This window comes from Stenella coeruleoalba, assembly GCF_951394435.1.
Source record: "Stenella coeruleoalba genome assembly, chromosome: 8".
NCBI lineage: Eukaryota > Metazoa > Chordata > Mammalia > Artiodactyla > Delphinidae > Stenella > Stenella coeruleoalba.
Genome location: NC_137154.1, coordinates 37010573 through 37029761, shown reverse-complemented (window position 1 = coordinate 37029761; position 19189 = coordinate 37010573). Strand labels below are relative to the sequence as shown.

The 19189-nt window shown below is 37.6% G+C and overlaps 1 protein-coding gene across 8 annotated transcripts in view; it reads left to right on the top strand.

The window, feature by feature from the left end:
- ZDHHC13 (zDHHC palmitoyltransferase 13) overlaps window positions 1-19189 on the top strand; it is a 189830-nt gene that overhangs the window by 158535 nt on the left and 12106 nt on the right. For all 8 annotated transcript variants that reach the window (XM_079930300.1, XM_079930296.1, XM_079930299.1 and 5 more), the window contains 9 exons: window positions 965-1087; window positions 2673-2750; window positions 3987-4131; window positions 5552-5616; window positions 7015-7177; window positions 7413-7538; window positions 10320-10453; window positions 13549-13651; window positions 18440-18562. In XM_079930300.1, the coding sequence (XP_079786426.1) occupies window positions 965-1087; window positions 2673-2750; window positions 3987-4131; window positions 5552-5616; window positions 7015-7177; window positions 7413-7538; window positions 10320-10453; window positions 13549-13651; window positions 18440-18562 (1060 nt within the window). The remainder of the gene's footprint in view (window positions 1-964; window positions 1088-2672; window positions 2751-3986; window positions 4132-5551; window positions 5617-7014; window positions 7178-7412; window positions 7539-10319; window positions 10454-13548; window positions 13652-18439; window positions 18563-19189) is intronic.

Sequence of the window (19189 nt, the reverse complement as noted above, 5' to 3'; positions counted from 1 at the left end):
CATTCTGATAGTGAGTCAGTTAAATAACTCTCTTAAATATCCCTTCAGTCTGTCCCTCCTTTTACATTCCTGTTGTCTCTTTTTCTTTAGGCTCCCATTGCTGCTCTCCTATCTCTATTGTAAGATCCTCTAAACTGGTCTCTCAGTCTTGGCCTTGAATTAGCTTCCAAACTGCCACTAATGTGATCTTTCTTACAGCCCAAAATCTGAGTGCTTTCCTCTTTAAAACCTTCAGTGGCTTCCCCTTGCACTATAAAGTCTAAATTTCAAAGCATGGCAGAGAAGGTTCATGCAGTCTTTGCTTACCTCTCGTAGCCTCATCTCTTGCCATTGCCTTTCTTATGCTGATGCTTCTGTGGTGCTAAATTGCTTATATTTCACCAAACATCCACGCAGTTTTATATCTCTGGTTTTCGTACATGCTATTCCTTCTGCCTGAAATGTCTTCCCTTCACCCTATAAAACATAGCTTGTATATCAGGTTCCATCTCCTTCAGGAAGGGCTAATCATTCCTTCCTTTTCTATACCTATACTGTGTGCATATTTTATTGTTGAATTTATCCCATTCCAAGTTTGCTTTTAGTCTCTCTCCCTTATTGTGAGGTCATTGCTTGGACTTTGTTTGATTCAGGGATAAGATTGTCATACAGAATCAACACCATGTATTCCTGGTGCATTCCTGGTGGAAAATCAAATGAAATTTATTGAAAGAGGGCAAATGTGAATGTTAAAGTTTATTTAAGAAAATCAAGTTCAGCTCCAAATGGATTAATCTGATCATTCAATAGCCAGGTTTACTTTTGTTGTTTGGCTTTATAATCTGTCCTCTTTGTGCATATCTTTGTTAATTATTGTATTTCTATGTTGGCTGAAAGACAGATGGGATAAAGACATGGTAAAAGGAAGAAATTTTGATATTTGAAATTATTTTAATGGTATCAATTATGCATATTCTTATTTCAGATATGGGATTTTTGAACGATGTAAAGAGTTGGTGGAAGCAGGATATGATGTCAGGCAACCAGACAAAGAAAATGTGTCGCTTCTTCATTGGGCTGCTATTAACAACAGGCTGGATCTTGTAAAGTAAGATGGGATATATTAGTTGAACCATCTCTAATCCTTTACTGTAAATGAATATTTGAAACTTTGTGCCATGCACATTGGTTATCATAGTATTGAAAAGGACCTCAGAGATCGTCTGGAGCAGGACTCTCACTGGCCCAAAAAGGAAAATTAAAAATAAAGCCACAGGGGACATCCCTGGTGGCACAGTGGCTAAGAATCCACCTGCCAATGCAGGGGACAGGGGTTCGAGCCCTGGTCCGGGAAGGTCCCACATGCTGCGGAGCAACTAAGCCCGTGCGTCACAACTGCTGAACCTGTGCTCTAGAGCCCGTGAGCCACAACTACTGAATCCCGCGTGCCTAGAGCCCGTGCTCTACAACAGGAGAAGCCACTGCAATGAGAAGCCCACGCACTGCAACGAAGAGTAGGCCCCACTCGCCACAACTAGAGAAAGCCCGCGCGCAGCAACGAAGACCCAATGCAGCCAGAGAGAGAGAGAGAGAGAGAGAGCCACAGAGACCCATCATAAAGATAGAGTTCAGGCAATGAAATTGAACACTTTTTGAAAAGGGAAAGCATAACACATTTTCCAGGATAGAACAGATAGTTTCATCTAGTTTAGAAGAATCACTGAAATATTTTATGTTGTAATAACGCCAGGAGGAATGGTTAGGTAGGGGAATAATTTAACTTTAAAAACAAAATTAAATATGGAATACATTTTAAAGTAGGCATGTGTGGGATTGTATAAAATAGTTCCCTTTCATAAAGCACTACTGCCTACCCATTGTTTTTGTTTTTTCTTTGTTTTATACCTTAGCATGTAAAATGTGTATGTGTGTGAATGTGTATATGTTTTGTATTATATGTACTTAAAATCCTTGAGGTTTAAAAAAGTAGAAATATACTAAAGTTTAGAATAAACAGATATACAGATATACTCACAAGCAAACTCCTTTTCTGTGGAAATAAACTGGTGTATTGTTTAGATAATATATATGAAGCACAACTTTGAAATAACGAGACTAATGCCTGTAAACTGCTGAAGAAAATAAGTCTCTTTATAGTTTCACTTTATACAGTGTATCCCATCTGTGCCCCCAAAATAGAGAGTGAAATGCTCAAAATGTCTAACTCCTCCAAAAGGATTTTGAATTAATTTTTGCTACCTACTTTTAGAATTCATTCCCACATAGTAATTCTAATTTTAAACTGTTAGCAGTGACATAGTTTTACCTTTCTTCTTGCCAGTTAAGTAGAATATCTGTCATAGAAACCTTTTTTGAATATAAACCATTCCAAGAGTGTTGTGGTGGTTAGAATATGCAGAGAGTAGTTATTATGTGTTTGGTGTATAGTTGTCATGGAATGCTCATGACAGCAGGAGTAACTACTTAACATGATGAGAATATTTCACCAGGGATCTGTTTGATGCTGTTGTGTGAATCTTTCAGACCTCTGTAGATCTGAGTGTTTTTAGGGAGGGGTATTATTATAATTTTTGTTTTCTAATACATTTATTACTAGGAAAAATTGATGTTTTCTTTCTTAGTATGAATTTTAAGTTTTAAATCTTATTTTCATTTATGTCTGCTTTTAACAGGTTTTATATTTCGAAAGGTGCTGTGGTAGATCAGTTGGGCGGAGATTTAAATTCAACTCCTCTTCACTGGGCCATCAGGTAAAGGTTTCTTTAAATACTGAAATTGCTGTTCAGAATCAAAAGTGACTTACTCATTTTCTGAATATTACAGACCAGCACTTTCCAGTAGAATTTTCTGTGATGATGGAAATGTTCTATTCTGTGCTGTCCAGTAAGGTAGCCACTAGCCATACATGAAATGCAAAATGTGGCTAATGCAGTTAAGGAATGGAATTTATAATTTTAATTAATTTTAACTAATTTGAATTTAAATAGCTGTATATGACTAGTAGTCCATATTGAAAATTGCAGTTACAGACCATTTGCAAGGCTTTCTTTCCTTTTTACCCCTTCATTCAAAAATAAATAAATAAATAAATAAATTACAGTTTTAAAGAGTTTCCAGAGATGATGTTTTTGTGTTTAATTTGGGGCTCCACTATGATGCTCAACCTCAAATATTTGTATTATATTTTATAATCAAAATAAATATGTTTAATATTTGATCACATGGATAAAAGTGGTAGTTCAGTGAGTGTAAACTCAATCAGTTCTTTTCTCTCGTATGTGTTGGCATCTGAAGCTGAAGTTAGTAAGTGTCTGTGCGGATACTTAACAACTTCTTCATCTTTCATTTTAACTCCATTCTTTCTGTGGTTGGTGGGATTGATATGAACCTGAAAGTGAAGTGAATAATTGTTCGTTTAAGGCAAGGAATTGAATCTTTTCTCCATAGCCAAGGATTTTGAGGAATCTGGGGTTAGCTCATCCCCCTGTTAAGCTACTGAGGTACAGTGCTTTACAGAGAAATGAGCCGTATTCAAAGAGAAATATGTAGTTCCTAAGAAAAAGAGTATCACAGTATACCTGCAGTCTGTGAATGTTATGCTGTGGCATATCTGCTTCATGATTATTTTTTGTTTTTAAAATAGCAGCAGTAAAGTCTAAGTGGTTTTTAATTTCCATTTTTATCATTAGTTATGTAAAATTATTTACACATGGTAGTAATCTTACACATAAGATTTAAGGTAGATTGGGAGGTTATTAAGTTTATTACCTGCACTCAAGAAGGACCGTCCAGATAGTTCTAAGTTTGGAGCATCTACGTAAAAGACATTTAGAGAATCTCCAGTGTTTTAAAAATCTGTGTATTGTTAGGCAGTACTCTTTAAATCTAACCAAAATCCTTCGTGTCTTAGGAACATTGGTTTCTCCCTGAATTTTTCTCTTTTTTGCGTGACAGAATACAGTATAATTTTTGTCCTTTCTTTCCAGACAAGGGCATTTACCTATGGTCATATTATTACTGCAGTATGGTGCAGACCCCACTCTTATCGATGGAGAGGGATTCAGCAGCATCCACCTGGCAGTGTTATTTCAACACATGCCCATTATAGCATATCTCATCTCAAAAGGACAGGTATGTTTTGAAATGTTTCTTGTACTCCAGCTGTTGTAAATCTGAAGGGATTCAGAGGATGATTACTAGTAGTCTGTCCTCATTTTTTTTTTCTGTCCTCATTTTTAAAGTAGAAGTTACAGATATCCAAATATTCAAATACTAGCCTCAGTAAGTCTAGCTATTGAATACTGCTTTTCCAGCTTCACTGGAGCAAAAAGGATAGGTCATTTAGCTCAGTAACATATAATAGATGTTTCTGAAACTTGTAAGCCTATAATAGTTTTCCTTATGATCCCAAGTAATTTGCAGAGTTTTTCAAAAACATGACTTCAAAGCCTGTATTTTTCTTCTGATTGAATGTGGAAATGGTAGTCAGATCACTAAATTAACCCATCATTTGCTTGCATTATTTAAGTCCAGTGGAGACCAATTTGAATGTATGTTTCTTATTGTTCCCTAAAGTAAATCCATGAAAAATGGCTTGCCTTAAGTGGCATCCATTTATGGCACTGGTTAAATTATAGGTTGCTGGCGGTGGGAGTTTCACTGTCAGCTCTACTTGCCTGGGATATGCTTTCTGGTAGCAAGTAGTTTATATATCAGTAGTCTCGTCTGTAACAGGCGTGGAAACATGTTTGCACAAATGCTGTTGGGATGATTGTGTCCTCTTCAAATAAGCACTTTCTCTTAGACTCAAATAAGCACTCTCTCTTCAACTCAAGTAGAATAATTATAACTTCCTGGGTCTCATTTTGGAAAGCTATAATGACGAGTCATCTTTTCTGCTTCTCTTTGGGCTTATTCCTCCAAGGCCCATTAGAATATTCAGTAATTGACTTTTTTTTTTTGGCTTGGTTGAGGTATCATATACCTCAAATCTGGGTCCATTTTATTAAAAGAAACATATCCTCTTGGAGGTATGATTTCCCTTTTTTTCTATATTCTAGAAAATAAAAAAGAACTTTTCATATTTTACTTTTTGAAACATAAGTTCAAAATTGCAAGTTGCCTCAGAAGATCAAGAGTTCACTATTACTGGAAGTTTTTAAGTAGAGACTGGATGACTTTGTGTAAGAGGGGGTAGTATGAATTAATGTTTCGGTTAAAGTCTAAACTAAGTGACTTCTAAGGTCTCTACTGTCTCATATTTGATGGTGTTTATCAACATTTTTCTCTTTCCCTTAGCTCTCTTCCACTCACAGCGTACGACATTTAAAATCATATATTCAGATTTTCCCTTTAAAAAGTTTTGTAGGGATCAATGGATTTTAACCCTATGGATGTGAAGCAGAACATTCTTTTATTCAAATGATATTTGAATCCTTCTTATAGACACACTAGTGGTATTGAATGTATTAAAGAGATACTTCTACTAAGAGAGGAGACAGAATCTTGACTTTGTTTACAATTAGGCTGATTGACTCTTCTTTTTGAACAGAGTGTGAATATGACAGATGTAAATGGGCAGACACCTCTCATGTTATCAGCTCACAAAGTACTTGGGTAAGTGAGTTTAATTGAATTGCCTTATTCTGACTCTTGATCCAGCAATTTAAGTATCTTAGTCTTTGTGAGATGACACAGCATTCTGAGGAAGAAAGTAAGATTTTCCATCTTGTGACTGTGATATGGACTTTTAATGTAGTTGTAGTTAGAAAAGCACCATTGAAGTAAATTTTCTGTTTTCTGGTAGCTTTGGGGAAAAGTTTGAAAGCTACTAATAAGAAAAAATATTTCCTTACAGAACAGGTAGAGATTCCACAGCATACACTTATTAACATGACGTACATTTCTTAGTTTACATTTTTCAAGAATGGCTACAGGTTTAAATGCTCTCATAATTTGAAATGTAGATGAGAAATAGACTTTCCAGAAAACAATAAATTTTGAGGTTCTCTGACATTGTTGACTGCTCTGAAAATATTAATTATAACTGATCTATGAAAATAGTATGTTTATATGTTCATATCAGTTATTTACATATTTAAGTTTTTGTGATTATTGATCACCATATTGTGATTATTGATCATCACTTGTGATTATTGATCACCATATTGTCCAACTTCTGTTATTCTTCTATTCAAATACGTGCTACAGTTTGCCCTGTATCAGTTTTGTTTCCAACGTTGTACTTAATTTCTGATTCTGCTTTTACTTAGGATGTCTCCCCTAGGAACTGAGTTAGTTCTGATGCCATTTCCTTTTAGCTCATGTAGAGGTGGGACTGGGGTAGAATTTTGTCAGAAAGCATTTTGTCATTGCTGGTAACTGTAAAGTCAGGTATAATGTTTAAAAATCTTGATAGAATAAGTAAGGTAGAATATTGTTTTATTAAAGGAATCTCTTGAGTAGTCATAAAAGAAGGGAAGGTGTTGACGATAAAGTAAAAATATTTCATTGAATTCTGCTTTCAAGTCCATCACTTTCTATGACAAACAAATATTTTAGGACATTATTTATACCACTTTATGCAGTAATTGGTTGGAGGGAGAATGTGAAGTTAGCTTTGGTTTATCTCCTCAAATATAATGTTGTACATTTAATTTTTTAATTGGATAAATAACATAGCATTTAATGTTGGCCGAAGTTAAGTGTAAAAAAAAATGTTAACCAATAGAACAGCAACATGAAAGTAAAAATTTGAAAAACAAAAGCTGTTATCCCACAGTATTGATGTTAAAATTACATTATATAGCAGACTATCACTTAATAGATCTCTTGGGGCGGGAACTCTCCAGTATTAGCACCTAGAATGGAACTCTGCACAGAGAAGTTCCTCAGTTTTCAGAATACTTACTGATTGGTTCATTGATACGTTAGCAAACAGTTTCATTGTTTACATTTACCCTTCAAATCATTCAGCTGTCTAATATCTCTTGGTGTTTTATTGTTTTGAGACAGGTCAGAACCAACTGGATTTCTCTTAAAGTTTAATCCCTCTCTCAATGTAGTTGACAAAATACACCAAAACACTCCACTTCACTGGGCAGTTGCCGCAGGAAATGTTAATGCCGTTGATAAACTCTTGGAAGCTGGTGCTAGCCTGGATATCCGAAATGTTAAGGTATGACCAGGTGTTTATCTCCCTTAATTTATTATATCTTGAGTTAGAAGACTGATAAATTAACATAAAGATAAGCTATACATATGTTTTCGGTTACCACGAGATAAGTATAAACAATAATAGTTGGCTACCCTTGGAATAAATACAGTGAATCTGTGATTCTGGTGAGTTTTTAAAAATGTTTAGCATCTATGGTATTGATATATCAAAAATATAATTGAACTTTTTTTTTTAGGGAGAAACCCCTCTTGATATGGCTGCGCAAAACAAAAATCGGCTCATTATTCATATGCTAAAATCAGAGGCCAAAATGCGAGCCAACAAAAATTTCAGACTTTGGAGGTGGCTGCAGAAGTGCGAGGTACTTTTATTCGGGGCCTATTCTGGGGGCTATAAGAACTGTTTTGTTCATTTGTTTTTGTTTTTTAAGGCATCAGGGGAAACCAGGGAGTTGGCCTAGTGCTGCATTATATCTGCTGATTATATCTTTCCCACACATCCCATAACCCACAGTTGGAAATTTGGCACTTTTATTGGCAATTTATTGTTGGTCCTTATCTAGATGGCTCCAAAGCTCCACGAATGGCCAGGAAAATCTAAGTTGTAATAGAGAATATAATTAAAATTATTAAAATGGGGTATTGAATTGATTTCACTATTTAACGTTTTCATATATGATAGCATCGTCTTATCGAATAATAATTAGTAATTATACCTTCAGGATGACTCTAGATTAATAGGCATGGGATTTCTATGCAGAGGGTCATCATGAATACTACACCAATTTTGCATTTAGGTATGTGGAGGGAGAGAAAAAGAAGTTAACGGTTACTCCTCAGTCTCCTTTGCCATCTCCTCTGCTCTCTCCCCCCCTTTATTGGTAGAGTGCCCTGTTCTTTCTAGTCATTCTCTTGGTGATTTCATGAACTTCCATGGCTTTAAATGCCCTCTCTATGTTGACAACTCCCAAAGTTATCTCTAGTTCAGACCTTTCCATACTTGTATATCCAGCTACCTTGATTTGTCCAGTTCACCGTCCAATAGGCATCATCAACATAACATCCAAAACTGAGCTCCTGATCTCTCCTCCCCACTGTCCCTAACTGTTCCATCTACAGCTTTCCCCATCTCAGTAGGTGGCAACTCCCACTCTCCAGTTATCTTTGCCTTTTCTCTGTCAAATCACGTATCCAGTCCGTCAGGAAAACGTATTGGCTAGTTCTGCCCTCAGTATATATCCAGAATCTGACCCTTCTTACCATTTTACCATGGCATTTTGGTCCAGCCACCGTTATCTTTCATGTGGATTTCTGCAGCTGTCTGACATCTCCCTGCCTCTACTCACCTCTAGTCTCTTCTCAACAGAGCAGCCAGGTGAATCTTAAAATGTAAGTCAGATACTATTATTCATCTGCTCAGAATAATATGATGTCTCCCGCTTTCTCCCAGAATAAAAGCCAAAGTCGGGCTTCCCTGGTGGCGCAGTGGTTGTGAGTCCGCCTGCCAGTGCAGGGGACACGGGTTCATGCCCCGGTCTGGGAAGATCCCACATGCCACAGAGCAGCTGGGCCCGTGAGCCATGGCTGCTGAGCCTGCGCGTCCGAAGCCCGTGCTCCGCAATGGGAGAGGCCACAACAGTGAGAGGCCCGCATACCACAAAAAAAAAAAAAAAAAAGCCGAAGTCCTTACATTGGTTTCCATCCAGCTTTTTATATACTATAAAATTCAGTTAGTACATTTTTCTGTCTAGAATTTAGGCCCCGTTGAGAGAAAGACCTTAAATTCATCGATGTGCCCCTAAGTGCCTAGAACAGTGCCTAGCATATGGTACACACTGGAATATTTGTTGAATGAGGAAATAGTGTGGCTCATCTGTGAGTACTGTATCTGGGATTAAAATTTTGAGATCCACATTTAATTGTTATTTCTGTACTGAGATCATGTTGCTTGTAGATTCCAAGTTTACCTTTTTTAAAAAGAAATCTAGACTTGCACATTTTGTGTTATCATGCAGATTAGAATTGGAAGCATATTAAAGATTTCATATCATTTGAAATTATCCGTCCTCAGAACGTGGCTCAGGGAAGTAAAGATTGAAGAAGATAGGGCAGAATATATTTTCTCCCTTTGCTGTCGCATGAGCCCTGCTTACTTCCAAGGTCATGTATGTTGCACTTAAGGGATTGCATTGTACAGATGTGGTGCCTGGCTTCAATGCAGATAGCCACACTGTTGGTTTGTAGACGCTTCATTCTTTTAACTTTTCAGAATAAACCCGAATTATTAGCATCCTGAGGATATGTTTAAGTCTTTGTCCTCCATGTGACATTGACACTGAGAACTACTCCCTTCTTGAAGCTCTCTCCCCTGGCTTTACTGGAACCTTTCTTCTGGTTCTCGTCCTGCCTTTCTGGTCATACTGATCACTCTACTTACTTACCTTTTGGGACGTACCTTTTTGACCCTTGAGTGTTTCCGACGGCCAAGATTCTGCCCCTTTCTACCTGCACACATTCCTCAGGATGCTCTTCATTCCTGGTTTTCCCACCTGTATACTGATGAACACCAGGTTTTCTCCTGTGTGGTAGGCCTGCTTTTCTGACTGACTCCTGGCTATCTCCTAGACGTCCATAGGCATCTACAGTTCCATGTGCCCTAAACGCAATTCAGACTTGTTCCTTCTAACCTTCTTTATCAGGGGATGGCACCATGCGGTGCCCAGGTTGGAACTCTTATACTCTCTTCGTTGAATCTTGGGTGTGTTGATTTTTGTGTGGTCTTTTTGTCTTGCTTTATGCTTTCTGACATATAATACTGTTTGAAAGAAATTATTTTTTTAAATGTCAGCTATCATCAACACTTTTCTTAAAAGATCACCATTTCTTGGAGTGGAAGAAAGCAAAACAAAACATGTTTAAGCAACGTTTTATTAATGTAAGGCTTTTAAAAGATTGTTTCCAAGATTTGTAATTTCTCAAACTTCAGATTTATCAATCTGCAATTTGGAAGAAAAATTCTGTGTTCTGCTGTTGTATTAATTGTTACTGTATATTTAGGAAGTAGTTTTTCTATTGAACTAATTATTATTAGATACTTAGGTGGTAAAATCCATAAAGTTCTAAAATTCTGAATCTCTTAATAGCTCTTCCTGCTGATGATGCTTTGTGTGATTACCATGTGGGCTGTTGGATACATATTGGACTTCAGTTCAGATTCTTGGCTTTTAAAAGGATTTCTTCTAATAGTATTGTTTTTTCTGACATCTTTGTTTCCAAGGTGTGTATATCAATCTCTGCAAGGCTGGTTATAGCATTTCCAATTTGAGTGCTTATTTCTATTGCTGATTAGCTGGAGTTGCAGATTTTTATTGAACTGTGCGTGTTACTTATCATGTAGAAACATCCTCAGGGTGGGAGGGAAGAGCTTTGCTGGCATATGATTTGACTGAAAGCAAATTGGTCAATCCAGTAATTTAACAGCACTGACAATTGGTGGAAAATAAATATCCTAGCTCACTTTTTGAATTGTTAATCTCAGTGAATAATGGGGAGATTTTTGTAACTGTTTTGCATCTTGAAGCATTTTTGCCCATTTTTCAGAAATTTTGTTTTTTCCTATTCTAAATCTAGATTCTAAATCTAAACTAGTAAACTAGTTACTTTTGCTCTTAATGTTTTTTAGTTGAAACAACCTAATTAAATCACAGGAAGTTATAAAATAGTAACTATGGTATGGTTCTATTTTTAGGAAAATATTCATACATGATATATATAAAGATTGCCTGGGTTCAAGTCAAGCTTTACCACATAACAGTCTGACCTTGAGCCAGTTGGTTTACCTCTCTGTGCCTCGATTTCTTCGTCTATAAAATGAGGATGAAAATTGTGACAATGCCTGCCTCATCGTTAATACAAATACAATGGTTAAACAGTGGCCGACACACAGTACTCAATAATCACGTCACACCCCAGTCTCTTCTTCTCACCTCCCTTTCCCTGTAGAATGGCACCCAGTTCCTCACATGAATAAGGGGTACCATCCTTGGATTACTGTCCTCCTCTGTTCTTCCTTTCTCCTCGCCTCCCCCACTCAGCACATTACCAAGTCCTTCCTGCTCTCTGGTCTGCTCTCTGCCTCTCCTCAGCTGGCACCCTAGACCAAGCCTCCCAACTGGTCTCCTGATTCCATCTCTTACCCGCTGTAGTTCCTCCTCACTTGGCAATCAGGGTGGTCTTTTAAAAAGGCAAACCAGTTTCTGTCTTTTCTCCTTGTGTAAAGCCCTCAAGTGGCTTTTCCTTGTTCTCAGAATGACATCCAAACTCCTTGCCTGTGAGGTATTATGTAATTCATTCCCTCCCCTCTGACATCATCTCTTCCCTTCACTGCCCTCCATCCTTCTTTCTGTTTCTAAAACACGTCAAGCTCATTCCCACCTTTGGCCTTGGCTCTTGCTTGTGTCTCTGTCTGAAGGGTTCTGATACCATATTGTTGCATAGCGGGAGACGTCAGTCAGGCCTCAGTTCCAGCGTCCCCTCCTCAGCGAGGCCATGCCTGACTGACTGTACTGCATCACCCCATTGTATTTTCTTCATGGCACTTAATCACTGTTTCCTGGAATGTAAGGCTCATACAAGCAGGACACTTGTCTTTCCTGTTGAACATTTTCAGTCACTGAAAGGAAAATGTAACGATGATGATCCATAAAAGAGAATCTGGAAGGAAGTGCTGTGTTGCTCTCTTCAGGGTGCGATTATGAGTATTTCTGTGTCCTTCTTTTGATTACCAGCGTTTTGTAGAATAAGCATGAGTTGCTTTTGTTATAACAAAAAACAAAGCATTAGAGGAATTTTACCTCTTAATCACTCAAGAGCAGGACAGTAGGCTGGAAATGAATTTAAATGTTAAATAAAAGTTCAAATTTCTGAAAAATAGCAAAATGCCTAAAATTGTCTGCTATTCAGAAAACTTATAAGTTAGAGATATTCATTTATTTTCCACTAATTGGGTTGACTTGGCCTTCAGATAAATTTTAAGCCAAATTACAATCATCACTTTTTCTTTTTTCCAGAGAGAAAGCAAAGGCTGGCTATATCTACTCACCTAGGATAGGGGTATTTGAGATTTTGTTTGTTTTAATAGAAACTCACATTACAAAAAATGTATATGGAAACTTTTGTTTGCGAGCTGAGGGCTTCGTATGCTAGGCTTAGCATATGTACACTATTCAAACAGGAGAGAAATTCATATGGCAACTGCTTTTATTTCTCCCACTCTATAGAGTCCCAATTTCACGGAGGTAAGCAGCTGTAAACTTCCACTGTTATTAGGCTCCACGGGAGGTTGCTTATTGATCCAGGCTGCTATGAGATACCTGTTAGAAGTAGACAGGTCGTAGTAGCAGGCTGTTACAAACTAGGTGGTTCACTGCACCACTTAATTAGGTCAAACATATTTTGCTGCAAAATCTCAGACAAGCCATGCCGTGGAGATTACATGGGCTCTACTTGGCCTAGTCTGGCAGCATACTGGGGACCTGAGGTTTGGGATCTTTAGTTGTTGTCAGATATTATTTTATCATAATTGTGTTTATGATCTTGATAGCTTTTTAAAAACCCTTTAATATCTACCATCACCCTTTTTTTTTTCTGGTATAAATTTTAAAGTAGATCCAGGTAAACTCTATTCATGCACTGATTTACTATATCGAGTATTTATTGTAAAAGACAGATTTTTTCATTTGAAACAACAATATTAAACGTTTGAGTAAGTTATATGTGGACTTCCAAGTTGCTTTTGACCCAAGCGAGACGGTTGGTGTTTGATGACTAGTGTCACCGTTAGCCTTTATGTGTCTTCTTACATCAAGGGTCTGCTTTGCAAGCTGTTTGTGGGATGAAAGTGCTCAAGGTTGTGTGCATCTGTATGTTTCAGAAATACACTGCTAGCCTCTAGAAGAAAGCTTGTTAAATGCGAAGGTGAATCTCCAAGGACTTATATTTTTGCATTTTGGAGTATTTGAAAATATGATATGCCAGAAAAGAAAGAAATACAAATATATGTTGCAATAGAAGTAAAAAAGATTTGAAAGTGTAAAGTTATTGGGAATGGAATAATCTATAAGTTAATTGTGGGAACTAGAACATTCACTTTATGAGGTCCCGGTGCTTCAGTTTTCTCACATGTAAAATGGGGTGATGATGGTGTGTAACTCTGTTACCACATGGAAAGTGGCGCACAGCACTCAGTGAAAGCTGTTGTTGTTATGTGAGGGCATCATTATTATTACTATTATTACTTAAGGGGATTTAGAGCTAAAATTAATATGATTCGAGCTTATTTTCACTAATACTTTATCCTTTTTTTTCTTGTAGGTTCTTGGTCGGGTATAAGAGCCTTATGTACTTACCAACAGTCTTTCTGCTGAGTTCCATTTTTTGGATATTTGTGACTTGGTTCATCTTATTTGTTCCTGATATCCTTCCAGGTTACATTTAAATACATATCTCATTTTGCTTTTAAAAATTACTAATGCCATTGTTAGAAATTTAGCTACTAGAAGAGATCCAGGGAAAGTAAGTCAAATTTATATTCATTTAATGGTCCTGGTTGAAGATGTTTAATGTTGGAAATCTACTGAATTCTGGAAATGATCTCAGAGTACACTATGGAAACAGCAGGTGTCTAGTATTGATTACTCATAGGAAGGAAACAATATAATGAATTACTGTTTTATTTAGATCCATAAAAATTTGTTGTATTGCCTTGAGATTCTCTTCAAGGTCCGATGGTTCTTTTAACTTGGTCAGCAGTTATAGGTGATGAATAAATCTTCTGGGTACCAAGGTCTCCTGCATGGGAAGAATACTGGAGGAAATATGTCCTCCTCAGCAATGGTCAGTGCAGTGTTATTATCTAAGGCAGTGATTTTCAGTACACAGTATAAATAAATTTGCATTGCCACCCAAAACATATGTGAAAAATGTTTCAGAAAGCAATAATCTGAATATGTGCTTTACTCTGATATTTTGTTGTTTTATCCTATTCTATTTCCTTTTTAACAAGTGCTGGTCATAGCCCATTTATTTCTTTCATGACCGACTAATGGATGGCAGCCCGTAGCTTAAAAAATCTCATCTAAGGGATAGGTTTATCACTTGAGGAGCAGGGCCCAGGCCAAGTCTAGTCACCTAGAAGTGGGGATAGGGGTTACTTCTTACTTTATAGTTACTTATAGCTCCCATTGGGAAAGAGGCATTTTCTCCAATTTTTGATGTTCCCACCTCTTTCCAGGCTCCTTTTTCCCCTTCGAAGGACCCTAGGAAGACATTAAAGTCTTGTTTTCCTTACAGGGTAAGGGAAGAAGGGGTATGGTAGATAGACATGTACCTTTAAGCGTATTCCTTTAGCTCTATGTTATTTCTCTTTCTAGTAGTGACACACTTGAAAAGAAAGAATACTGTTTATGAGAGAGATGCATACGCTCAGTTCAAGAATACTTTTTCATAGGAATAAATGTAAAGTGAGAGAGGCATATGAGTTCTCAGAGTGCATCTCCCCTCACTATATAGCATGTTTTTACTTTAAGGATGCTTTTTATTTCTGAGCATTAGCTCTCATATTTTTCAGATTCCTTTAATCTAAATGAATGGCACAGCATACTACGGAGGGCATTTGACTTTTTTCAAAAGATTTTATTACATCTAACCTTTGTCTCATAATTATTGATTTGAGAGCAGCTTTTTAAGCACTAGCCTTATTACCACCACTTAATAAAGGCTTGGATGATATCATAATGTGATACAAAAATACTTTATCACTTGTAGGAGTCCCAAGGCTGGTAAATCTTATTGTAGTTGACATGGTACTGAAAGGGCTGGCTGATACTTTTATATACCAACTCACATGCAGTGGAGTAAGCACAGTTTAAAAATTGTGTTTCTTGATGAATTTTTAAAATGTGAGAAACTCACACTATTCCAAATTTTGTACCTAAAATGTGGTAGTTTTTACATTGAATTATTTCAAATTTGCAGCATTAGTATTAACAAACATGTTACTGCACTGTAGTTTGAAAACCTCAATTACAGAGGTATTTAGTTAGTATTCAGCTTCGTATTCAGTTGAGTTTACTGCTGTTCAATATTTGTGAAGATGTCATTATATCAGAAGAACTGTTTTGATTTCCGTAGCTGGACAGAATCTTAAGATGTTGGAGTTGACAGGAAGGTATGTTACTCACACGTACAGCATGAAGCCGTTTGTTCTAAGCACCCGTGTGAGGCCACTGCTGGTGAGGGCAGGTCGGTCAGTAGGTGGCGCCATCAGATCAGTGGTTTTCAGGCTGAATGGTAAATGCTGTTTGAACCGCCTCGGGTGTGCACTGAGGCGCTGCCCTGGAAAGACCCAGCCTGAGAGTGTAGACTAGCCGTGTTGCCAAGTGTGGATTGCATGGGGCTTCCACTCCCACAGCCGCCTTGCCCATCGTGGGAAGAGAGTCTGGGAAACTGTGGAAAGAGTGTGGTCTTTGGAATCAGACAGAATGAATTGGAGTTGAGGCTTTTTTTTCTTACTAGTTATGTACCATTGGGCAAATAATTTCACTGAGTCTCAGTTTTTCTATAAATTGGAGATAACAGTACCAAGTTCATGGGGCAGCTGCAAGGACTACTGCGCTAGGATGTCTGTAAGGTGCTGACCATAGTCCCCATTCTGTAAAGAATACCTGTTATTTTATTATTATTATTAATTGCTCTTATGAATAAAATCTGTGTGGAAGGCTACATGTTGGGATTAATTTTAAGAGCAGCTCTAGGTTAGCTCCTCAGATGAACAGTTTCTTCTGGTGCCTTTTATATACTCAGCAAATAATGTGTTTATCTTTTATGAGGCAGGTTTGAGAGGAGAGAGGACCTAACTGATGAGTTTGGAAGTAAGATGAGGATTCAGGAAAGAGATGGCGAACCACTGAACGTTACATTTGTGATTCTGTCTCTAGCTGAGTTAAGTTTAAGAAGGATAAATATGTGAAGCCCCTAATACTGGGTTTCAGAGGATCAACGTGTACAAGTGCGCATTGTTCTGGGAATGACATAGGTTCCGGTCAAGTGAAAAAGAACCAGGAGCTTTGACTAAAAACCCAGCATGGGTAGTGATGCAGCTTTCAAGGAAGCCAGTATATAAGGACGATGTGAGTGTCCAAGGAAAAGACATCAGCAATCTCACTGTCTTCTGCCCTGGTCAGGACACAGCTGAGATGTGTTCTTTTAAAAGAGAGCAGGAACAAAGCAGGAACATACCCAGGAGAGCGTGTTGTAGGAGGAATGCTGTTGCTGCTTATCCTGGAGGTGTGAGCGCTGCCTTCCAATTTCAGGTGTTTGGAAGTCTGTCATTTGGAAGCCAGTGCACTGTATAGAATGAGCACTCAATAATTATTGAACAAATGGGGAAGCAGCTTCTATAGGGTCTATCTACAGGACACCTATAGTGTAGATCTACAGTGTAGAAATAAAGGAGCTAAAGAATGAAAACCAGTTAGTCCAAGTTATAAAAAGGCAGATTTTAGAACCACTTTGAGAAACTTTTTAACTGCAAAAGGGTCACAAGTTAACTGGTGAGGCCGCGATGTCTACAAACAACTATGACCTAAGGGCTAAGTGCTGTAGAATAAGCATTCTTAGGTTCAGGGAAGGGAGAGAATCCTTTCCCATAGGGAATCAGGAAAGACCTAAAGGGGGAAGGAGGATTTTAAGTTAGGTCTTGAAGGCAGTTAGGACTCGGACGTCCCAAAAATGTGGTTTTAGAAGTAGATGGGGTGAAGTAGGGAGCACTTGAGGGCAATGAACCACACAAAGCAAGGACATGGAAGCAAGGAATGTTTGGCTTTTATGTGAGGGAATGTAGTGCAATTCAGGTTACTTGGAAGGAGAAAATCCATTGATTCTCCTGGGATTGGTTTTGAAAGTTATTCAGAATAAGAGCCCAAAATTTGGTCCAGTCAATACACATGAGATTATCATGTGATTAAACTGAATGTGTTTTTGAGACTGTGTCATGTGTGTTGATCAGGATTTTATGGGAATTAAATTTCAGTTTCACACAACTTTTTTGGATCCTATCTTTCTTAAAGCCAGGCCCATCTGCAGATAAACAGATAAACTAAACAACAGGATTCGTTCCTGCCTACCTGAACCAGATGTGGTTGTGTTGTTTTTTGTGGGCTAGAGCAGTGCTTCTCAAACTATAATGTGCGTGCGCATCCTCTAGGGATCTTGTTAAAATCCAGAGTCTGCTTCTGCAGGTCTGGGGTGAGGTCTGGAATTCTGCCCTTGTAGCAAGCTTCCAGGTAAAGCCATTACTGTGGGACCCATGGACCACACTTTGAATAGCAAGCGTTCAGAATTTTATTTTATGGCCACCTTTTCCACTCTGAAGTTTAGCACAAGAACATCTTGGCAACACCTTGGAAGGCAGATACAGTTACTATGTCAATATAGTGATTTTAATTGGGCAAGGAGAACTGGTTTACTACTGGCAGTATCGGTTTATTATTGCATATTCATTTGTCTTTCCCTGGGGCAGAGTTTTACTTTTTTATACAAAGAATTTGTACCATTTCAAAAACACTTCAAAGTGGGTAATGTTTATCCTTGAAACACTTTATCTTAACTTATCCGTAATATCTGCCTTTCCAAATAGTATCTGATTTGTAATGTCTTTGCAAGGAGAGCAATTTGTTTCTGAATTAACTCAGCCTAATACAGTTACAAGGATTAAGTTATGAAAACTTTCCAGTAGGAAATCTTTGCTGGCATTAATTTAATATATAGGGAAATAGTTTTAGTTGGCCTCTCTGAATTCAGTGGTTTGTTTCTTTGACTAATTTTGTTAAAATGATCAGAAAATACTGTTTTAGATGTGCACAGGAGAGCCACAGTTACACCGTTTAGATATTAATTTATTTGGATCTGGAAGGTTTTTCAATTTTTAGGAGGTTCTTCCTATATTATAACTATTCCTATCAATATTTTATGAGTTTCAACTAATGAGAAGAGATTAATTATTAGCCAACTGTGAGCAAATTCCTACAGGATTAGAGCATAGAATGGGGCCAGGTTTGAGGGTAGGGATATGTGTACGTAAGGGAAGGTGAGGCTAGAATGCAGAGAGAAGAGACTCTTAGGCACCAGTGATGAAATTTTCTTTCATCATAATTAGGCTGTTCTTACTGGAAGTCTGATATGTTCCTTAACTTTGCTTTAACATTTAGCAGGCACCATTTTCTATTTCGTTTTCATTCTCAGCCTAGTAGCCTTCCTCTACTTTTTCTACAAGACTTGGGCAACTGATCCAGGCTTCACTAAGGCTTCCGAAGAAGAAAGGAAGATGGTGAGCTTTCTCTGTAATGTTACTGATTTTTTTATAGGAGGGTATGGAAACTGTAGAGGGTCACGACCATGTTGGTTTTTGTCGTGCCTATGTCTCTAGTGCCTGGGACCTAGTAGATGCACTGTAAATGTGGGATGATTAAAATCAACAAACAGATTTCTCCACTGTCATTTATTTATATGAAAGTTTAAAAAATATTTTTATTTTTTATTACAGTAATATCCCACTGGGACTTTTTCAGGTATAATTTCTGTCAGTAGATGTGAGCGCCTACTTCTTTATAGTAATACTTAGATAATGATCATACAGTTTAAATTCCCCCATTAAGTACATGGAGGGTATCTAGGCAGGAATCAAGGAGAGTCCTTCACCTTACTGGCTGAGAAGAGGCCCCTTCTCTTCCTCAGACATGAAATTGTCAGATGACATTATGTGTCTTCCATTGCTCGTGAATGTTTAGAAGTTGGGGAGACTGTTGTCTTCTGTGTTACCTAAAGCCAGTGTTCCTGAAAGACTGCCTTTGGTGCTTATAACCATCAGTTCTGATGTGTAGGTGGTTTTTGTTCCTTTTTTATGAGTGTATAATGTATGTATTTATTTTTCTATAGCATATTATAACTGAAAAAT